Here is a 10000-nt window from a genome sequence, read left to right as displayed (position 1 = left end):
GGCATTTTGATCTCTGATTTGTACTTGTCTGCTTGGCTTGTATCGAACAGGATATCAAAACGACAATCAAACATAATTCTTAGTCATAAAAGACATTTACAATCCGTTTCATAAATCGGAAATGAATGATCTCCATTTCACGTGCACATCAGAATGAAAGCGACGCTTCAATGATCATTACCTGGTGACAGCCGCAACACTCAGCTGAAAACGAACATTTGTATGCCGTCTTTATGAATGAAGACCTCAGCTGGCCCGGTCCCGCTTTGAATCCTATCGCGCGAGAACCAGATCGAGTTAATTCATGAAATATTACCCCCCAAGATTGCCACAGATGTCATTGAAATCGTATGTCTCGCTAAGAATGACACGTAGCAAAAACATATTGCCGCGTTATACAGTTTTGCAATTAACGTCAACGAAAGAATCATTTGCACCCAATATTTCCAACGCCCAACCCAATTAATCGACTGGCGACGAATATGACACATTTCCAGCGGACTCGCCAGACGCGTTAGTGCTTCAGCAGGTGCGCACACTCCATCACCACGTCGGCGGTTACGTCTCCGTTCGTGCTCTTCCCGTTATGCATGCACGGCCGCCTGGTAGACCCAAGCGTGACCGAATGCCACGTGGGCCTTCCATATTCATTTACTAAAATATATTTTCTGCATTCCTGCCGAGGTGGAGCGCCAGCGTTTGACCGGCTTGAACGAGATCTCTTGTGAAGAGGTAATCCACTCTCTTGCCCGACGCGGCGCCTCATTCGAACGTCCTGTCGTGAAGCCAATCCCAACACACGATCTTCTGCGGGCGCTTCTGGCCTGTGTATGGTCTTGGCCTCTTTCCAAAACGAGGAGGACGTCTTTTCACAAGTCTTCCCTTGGTTTCGATGGGACTCGGCGACACCAATTACAAGGGCGTGATTACTTGATGCCTCGGGTAACAACAGACGCTGATTTAGAAAAAAGCTGTCTTATGTAGTAGCCACTGAATCCCCATCTCACCAACATGAACCTACAACGATTTACTTTCGTGGTACCTAATCTTATTTCCCATGGTAGATTTCTCATGGCGTTTATCAATTAAGACGCGCTATCAAGCAGGCTACGTGAACCATCGGTATTTATACCCGGCGAACAAAGGAAATGCTGGACTACGAATCCAACGAAAATGTGATGAAGTCAACGTGCATTCTCCTTTCCTCCACTCAAACGTCTGAGCTTCTAGGGTGTCTGGCCAAATGCACAAGGGGCGCTGCTCAGGGGCTTGTTTTGGTCTAAGCTTAGCTCGGACAAAGAAAATGGCTATAAATGCAGGGGCCCGATATAACTTCACGAGCCATGCTTACTGGTTAAGGTCGAAATGTCCCCCTTCGCCGTCTCATAAAGCATCCTACTAACCTGGGAAATAGCTTCTAATATCTTTGTGAAACAAAATACGCACGTAGGTGAAAACGCTAGCAAGTTTCCGTTGGCGTAATGCCCATCAGACAGCGGCAAAGTCACTTGAACAAACAGCGTGCTATACCCACATACTATGGCCGACCGGGGGCACAGCTGACGACCCGTTTCGAAGAAGACCTAAATAACTCCCTAATTACCCGCGTCGGCAAACCGAACAGCCACAGGTATTTCCCATTCCAATTGCCAAAGGCGAAATAAATATCTATCGATTCCCACACGGTGCCCCGTTCCCCGAAGCGGGTCTATCGGAAATATGAGGTTTGTTACTTGAATCAGGAGGTAAACAACGTAAATAAATAAGAATACATAAATAAATAAATAAATAAATAAATGGCTTCCTTCGTCTTCTCTCACTAATAGACTACTACACCTGTTGCACTCCTCGCTGAAGCATCAATTGAACACCTACACTCTGACATTTCCTTCCTGGAGACTAATCAGCTGATCCTCGCATCCATTCACATCCCGGGTCAAGGTCATCAGATCCCGAACCGCACTCCAACTTGGCCATAACTCTCGCAAAACATGTAGGCCTTATAGACATCACTCATCTCGTCTACGTCAAATTACATTACTCCACTTACGTACGTGGTGTTTCCGAGCAATTAGTGTGAGGAGGGAAAGCTCGAGTCATCGGGTAAAAGGTAGGAGTTAGCGCGTGTCTCAAAGGAGCCTCCACCACGTCCTCCTTTTATTGGCCGAGGAGCGGAGAGCCAGCGGAGTGGGGGCTTACGTGCCACAGGCCTCGCCTAATTGCGCACCTACCAACTCCGGCCATTAAGGACCGGCGAAACAAAGTCAAAATCACTCGAAACTTTGTTTCTTTTTTGTAATCAGTTGAGATAAAGACTCAGTGCAAGTCTGGTCTGAGAAGGACAATACGATTTGTTTTGTTATCTTATGGAGTCAGTGAAAGTTTTAACATAATTGTACAAACAGGAAAAATATGAATTCTTAATACATATATTTAAGAGGTAAATATGGGGCGCAAACCTTTAACACATAAGAATGCATTATAAGTATGCAAAAGTATGCGATTCGTCACAGAGTTATCGTCGTCTTACCATAAACATTCTCACACACTACAGATATTAACGAAATGGTAATAAATAACAAAGTTCACCAAACCGACCATTAATAATAATAATAATACCAGGACTGGCTATAACACTATCATCTCAATCTAAGAGTCTGCAAGTCACAACACCATAATCAACAAATGAATGGATATCACTGCACGAGATCATTCATTAGGCTTACAGCACAATGACGGTCCATTCATTACTCGCATCCCCTATCCCGTTGAACCCGCGCAGCCCATTCCCCAAGTGCATCGCAGAGGGATCTCGCTTCCCCACACACGTGTCGACATCCACCCTCCCTTTTAACGGAAGGGGTCGGATCAATGCCGTTAGTTTATTCAGCATCAACTGAGTAACGTGGGGGGGGGGGGGGGGTGTAGACCGGAAGTTAGCTCCCTTCAGGTGCTGGGGTTGTATACAGTTATGCGTAATCTCACCCAGTCGACTATACCTATACATACTTATACATATATGTATGTATATATATATATGTAAATATATGTATATGTATGTGTGTATATGTTTGTAAGTATGTGTATATACATATACGTGTACATATATAAACGCATTTATATATATACATATATTGTAAATATACATATATATACATACATATAAACACATGTATACATATATACATTGAAATGGGCCTATATACAATACAATTTAACATACACATAGGCTACATATCTATCTATTTATCTCTCTCTCTCTCTCTCTCTCTCTATACATATATATATATATATATATATATACATGGGCTACATACCTATATCTATATACAAAGACTAATACTAATATAAATATACATAAAAATACATAGATAACATAGATAATTATATCAAACATACGCATATATATACAAACCAATACAAATATCTAAATTAAATATATACATATATCTAAACATACATATATCTAAACATCTACATATAGATATACATATACATATATACATACAAATATATACATATCTATACATACATAAATACACACAGGCCTACATATATATACATATGAAGACATACATATAAAAAGAAATATATATATAAACATACACATACATACACTATATACACACATACATGCCATATATATAAGCATATATAATGATACATACATATATATATATACACATATAATAAATAAATCTACAAACTTATACATACATATAAGGGCATAGATATTTACATATATAGACCTAAATATACATTCATTTAAACATATAAACATACATAAATATATATACATACACTACACACAGAAACACATTACTATTTGTATAGATGTGTATATATATTTATATATATACATATGTAAACATATGTATACATAAGTTAAATATATAAATAATGTGCATGTATGCATGTGTATATATATACATAGATACAGATATAGACACATACCTATACATACATATATATATACATATACATACTCATATATACATATACAGACATATATATATATATAATGAATATATATACATATATATACACACACATATTGTACATACATACATATACAGACATATATATATAATGAATATATATACATATATATACACACACATATTGTACATACATACATATATATAAACAGACATATATGTATGTATGCATACATATATACATGCGTATATATACAGACATATGAACACATATATGCATATATATATGAACACATACACACATATACATATGCACACATATACATATGTATACATATACGTACATACAAACATATATATATATACATATAAACACATATATGTATACATGCATACATATGTACACATACACATATATACATAAACATATATATACATACATATATATACATGCATATATATATATACATGTGTTTATATACATGCATATACAAACATATGTATATGTATGTATGCATGTATGTAAGTTATACATGGTCTATTTATGTGCATATCATAGAGACACATACATATATAGACTATATATAATACATATATGTATACATACATAAACACACACATATACACGTGTTTGTTTTTGTATCAATATATATTCATATTATATATACATATATATATACGTAAACATACATATATATTTATACAAATATATATGTATATATAAAAATACATACACATATACATATATATGTTTACATAAACATACATACACATACATAAAAGCCTATAATTATATATACTAATAAATAAACAGACATATGCCTACATGTATAGACATATACATATACATTTATATATATAATCATAAATTCCTACATATTTATAAACATATACATAATACATATACACACATATATACATATACACATATACTGTATATACATACATACATACATATATATTAATTCTTATATATAATAAACAAATATATATACATGTATATACATATATTTATATTAACATATATATACTTAATATACATACATATATATATACATTGACATATATATACTTAATAAACGTCTATACATTACCCTTTAATTGCAAACTAGCACACACTAATATCACCCATACGCAAACAGCCATGCCTAACGTATAAGAAAACGTCAACTTCATTTGACCGATGAACAGAAAAAAAGCAAGAAAAAAACGTCAATATCTGACATCAGTTCGTCTCGTTCCAGCACGCTGTCTCCTCCAGCGAGGGGGGGGGAGTCCTACCAACGAGGGGGGGGGAGTCCTACAGGCTTATAACAGCAGTCCTTGAGAGACACTGGGAACGGATGGGGAGGGGTGGGGGGGTGAGGGACGTAAACGCTTTCTCGCAATATCGTCAGATTCACTTTTTTCATTATTATTATTATTCGGTGTCTTTACTATTGTATACGAAAGTGTATTGTATATTTATTACGGTATTTTCTACCTTTTTGTTGTTTTCTAAATTCAGTAGCCTTAGTGCTGGATACGAAAATGTATTGTATACCTTATAGCTGACCTGTAAAAATAAATGACCTGATGTCTCCTAATCCCTGCATAATCGCGAAGACATTGTTTAGTGCAATTTAAGTGAATTTCGTCTTCTTTCACTTATCTCTGATTCGTTACTTCATCGTTTGTGCCTTTTATTTAATGGCGAAATAGATTCACACTCGACACAGACGCGAAAACCAAGATCTATTAAATATTAAACCAATCGGCATCATCATCTCCCGAGAATTTCCCAGTCGCTGCCCACAATCCTAACACCATGAAAGGATCTGTCGAGACATCTTTAACTTTTACTTCCCTGAAGACCACGACAATAAATAAGGAATTCCCTTTCTATTTTAACGCTGGGTGTAGAAATTAATAATAATAATATGTATAACCCGCGAGTCAGTCAGCAAAGGGAAGCCGAGGCCGGTGCTGCGTCCAAGGCAATGAACAAGGCCTACACTGGGCTTCACCTGTACACCCTACCTGCCCGAAACACTCATCAAACGCTACACTCTCCGCCACACACTCTTCTTTCCCGCGACTCATAAGGCAGAACGGCGTAATCGGTCGCTATCGCTGGAGAGACGCTCTTAAAACATTTCCGTTCTCCCCACGTGTTGAGAGCAAAGCATAAAGGCAATTTGACAAGTATACCTGAGGCCCCGCGGCTGGATCCTCGATTTGCATACGTTAACCCCCCAATTTTTTTTTATCCTTCATCAATGGTACTTCTATTATCACGAAACGGCGAGCGAAAATGCTTAGAGTGAACAGAGTTCCCATGCCGACAAACGTTTGCAAGTAAGTGGTAAGCAAAGGACATGAACTAGATCAGGTATGCGGGCAGAGGAGGCTGGGCATTCCCTCTCTCTCTCTGTTCTCACCTGAAACTCTTGCTCGTACTGATCATCTCCCTCAGTTCTCTTGACTTCTAACGTATCCACATGGTTGATAAAATTCTGTAGTATAGTCCTTAGAGGTAATTTTCCTTCCCTCATCCCATGGTATGGGTTGGGGCTATAGTAGCTAACCCCTTCACTACACACATAAGTGATCGCACATACACCTACTCTCTACACAGGTCAACCTCACACTGAGCCCTGCGCCCGACCCGCCCGAGGGCCTCGCGGGCGCCGCGCCATCTCACGGCAAATATGTCCCCCCGCGGAAAGCGCGACAGAAAACGCGCCGAGGGGGCACCTCTTGTAGGGGAGACTGCTTCATATTGGAAAGTGTCACTTCTCGTTCCTTCTTGTATATACCTAGGGAGCTTTCGGTTGTAAAGAGTATGTCTTTTGTCTTGTTAAGTATTGTATGTTTTAACATTCAGTGGAAATGAGCGAAGGGAAGATTTTTCTAACAAATGCATGTGAATTTGCCAACCATCCTGCAAAGTTTTGTCTGTATTCATCCACTAAGTTCTGGATTATTCAATAGCTGCAATTCATGTTCGCTTGTAAATCAGTGCTACGGTCAGTTTGGGCTTCATGCTTATAATTCACAATATTAGGACAAGCAGTCAAGCGCCGATACACTAGATTTGAGTGATATATCGTTAAAATGGGTGACAATGCAGTGTAGTAAGGCAGATAACGAAAGGCTTCAGTGCATATAATTTATTCGAGAACCATTAAATGTTCTAATTATATTATCAGTAGATTAAGATTTTTTCTTTTTTTCCATTGACGGTTATGCGATATATCAACGTTTTTTATCAGTGCAATAGACACGTTTTGTCAATGATTCCCTTTTATATTATCCTTTCTTATTCTTCTTATTTACTTTCACGTGTTTTTCTTTCCCCCTTTTTCTGCCTTTCCTCGTGCTACTTTCTTTACTCTTCTTATCAGTAGCATTACATATTTTTCATTATCTACTTTTTATATTTGATTATCTTGACGTACGATAAGATACCGTCCTCACACGGACAAACGTTTAAACGATTTTTCCCCCGCGATAAAATAGATATAAGCTTGTATTCTTATGTGTTCTAATCGATTAACAGTTGGCAGTGTGACTAGGTGAACGCAATGTTGCCGAATAACATCGTTGTATTTTGAATTATCATCACCTAACTTTTTATTTATCGAGTAATTACAATCATCAACCTGTTAACTTGCCATCAATCATCAGCAACTTGCCGACGTGTGCATCGTTTCCTAGAATAAAAACAAACATTACAGAAATACTTTGCATGTGCTCCAGAGTGGGAGATCATCTGATCAATCTTTCAGTCTATTTTCTTTCTTTTAAATATCTATATACTGCATATTTTTCATCAATTAAACATGGACGCATATTTCTTTCATTAGAATAAACCTAGGTAGGTTTTCCACCTCGTCAACCGTTCCGTTTAACTAAAGTGGCAACAAATACAGGAGAGAGACCACGAAAAACAGCGCACCTGTCAGCTACGTCTATGCAAGAGCTGGCGAAGACGGAAGGCTAGCCACTATTACGGTAAGTGCGTGCATCGACGTGCTAACAGCCGCCGGAAACCAGTGGTAATGTGTGTGTCCACGTGACTCGAGACGGAATACCTTCGTTGAACAACTGTTTGTATACGTGCAAGCCTAAAGGGGGAAAGGGGGGGGGGGGGCGGTGCGAGTCGAGGGAATTAACGATTACGGTTGTTCTGTCGTTTATTGCATGTTGCAGTGCAGGGAACCCCGGTTGCAGGGCTACTGGGTGGGGTGATGGCCAATATTTTTGGTGATATTTCGTGACTCAGTTATTGTTAGTGGCACGATCTTGATATGAAGGGAAGATAAGATTTATTTTTAGGTGGGGGATAGAGGCTTGCAACCGTATATGTACATGCATATGCACATCTCCTATAAATTCACATACACGCACGTGTAAAACCTGTATATATTATATACATACAGGTTTTATTGTTGTTTTTTTCGATTCTTCGTAACATTTTCCATGCATAACTTAAGCTCTAGTTCGGTTACGTCAAATTTGGCTTCCCGTGTTGCAGTATTATCTCTCTCTCTCTCTCTCTCTCTCTCTCTCTCTCTCTCTCTCTCTCTCTCTCTCTCTCTCTCTCTCTCTCTCTCTCTCTCTCTCTCTCTCTCTCGTAAATAATTTGTGCAATATCATATATGAAATATTATATATAAACAATAACTAATGTTGAGATTTTTCTTCTTCTAAGATATACACTTATCTCATAATATCTTTGAACTGTTCTTAATCGTAATTAACACCCGATGAAATCTGACATCAATACGTACATACAGTGGCAATGAATTACACCCAGTTCATCCTTTAGATAATGATAAAAGAAAGAAAATATCAAGACCCTTTCTATCCGCATACTAAACACAGAGAGCTCATCATGTCGCTTTATGCAAAACAAAAACAAATCAATTTATCATATAGATTTATACAAATACTTCCACCTGATAAAAAAGTCTACAGTGGAGGAAGCTCTAATGACTATTTAATGACACGCAATGATTGTTTACCTAACGCATTAACGAGGCAGTAACTAATTACGTTACAGGTTGATGACTAACAGTGAACGAGGAAGGACTTTATGATGACGTTAAGTACCTTCAATGTTGTTCACTGAAGTTATCGCTATTCTGACCTCTATACGTGATGCCTAAATATCTAACTTACCTAGATTGCAGTTTTATTTATCTGTGGATTATTTACATTTACGTTGTATTGCATTTTGTTTTGTCCTTGTAACTTGATTGTTTTTATATGCTGGAGTTATTTCCATGTGCTTGTGTCTACGGTATATGATTTAGTTTATAATTTTGTGATCTATTTTGATCATATAAGTTCTCTATTAATACTTTTACTGGGAAATATTTAGGAAATATTTAACAAAAACTTGTTATTAAAAATATTTTATGTAACTATTTGGCGCAGGAATTTCATGTATCCATGTTTTAAGTCAACAAGTAAATAATAACACTCGTCTTTAGATATATTACAGGCACTATTTATGTGCACTCACACAGACATATTTAGGTGCATACACGCACACAGTAAAACACACATACCTTCATGTACACAGTTTTATGTGTACACAAATATACTTACACTTACACACATATATATGTATAGATAAATAGATAGATAGATAGATAAATGTATATATACATACACACAAACATGTGTACATGCACACACACAAACACACACACACACACACACACACACATATATATAGATAGATAGATAGACAGTTTGATTTGAAGATTAATTACTTGGGAATAATACTCCGAAGGAACATAAATCCAACGTGTCACAGTGGAAATAAATTAAGATAGATAGAGAAGGTTAAACATTTCTTGCAAGATTTCACTTTAATTATAAGGAACTAAGGATCCACAAGGATTCAAATACGACAGTTAATACAGCCAACCTGCCAGAGATAATTTCAACGGAGCGGAATGATTTGTTTTCGTCTTGAAGGGATAACTGTGGAGAAAGTTACATAATGAAGCAAGTCAGTCATTGTTAACTTCAAGTTCGCTGTTGGAGAAAAAAAATAACCCAACCTA

The 10000-nt window shown here is 37.3% G+C and overlaps 2 protein-coding genes across 4 annotated transcripts in view; one reads left to right on the top strand and one right to left on the bottom strand.

Moving 5' to 3' along the window:
- The window catches only part of LOC125031214 (mucin-17-like), a 104828-nt gene extending 98260 nt beyond the window's left edge, over nucleotides 1-6568 (bottom strand). For all 3 annotated transcript variants that reach the window (XR_007115459.1, XM_047621834.1, XM_047621835.1), the window contains exon 1: nucleotides 6359-6568. Coding sequence is in view for 2 of the 3 variants with exons in the window: in XM_047621834.1 (XP_047477790.1) it covers nucleotides 6359-6472 (114 nt within the window). In the remaining variant the exon portion in view is untranslated. The remainder of the gene's footprint in view (nucleotides 1-6358) is intronic.
- LOC125031037 (early growth response protein 1-B-like) overlaps nucleotides 6476-10000 on the top strand; it is a 10891-nt gene continuing 7366 nt past the window's right edge. The window contains exons 1-4 of the mRNA XM_047621456.1: nucleotides 6476-6484; nucleotides 6556-6679; nucleotides 7480-7495; nucleotides 7853-7934. Coding sequence (XP_047477412.1) covers nucleotides 6476-6484; nucleotides 6556-6679; nucleotides 7480-7495; nucleotides 7853-7934 — 231 coding nt within the window. The remainder of the gene's footprint in view (nucleotides 6485-6555; nucleotides 6680-7479; nucleotides 7496-7852; nucleotides 7935-10000) is intronic.

The sequence above is a fragment of the Penaeus chinensis genome, chromosome 12 (genome assembly GCF_019202785.1).
Source record: "Penaeus chinensis breed Huanghai No. 1 chromosome 12, ASM1920278v2, whole genome shotgun sequence".
Lineage (NCBI taxonomy): Eukaryota > Metazoa > Arthropoda > Malacostraca > Decapoda > Penaeidae > Penaeus > Penaeus chinensis.
This window is presented reverse-complemented; position numbering and strand designations above follow the sequence as displayed.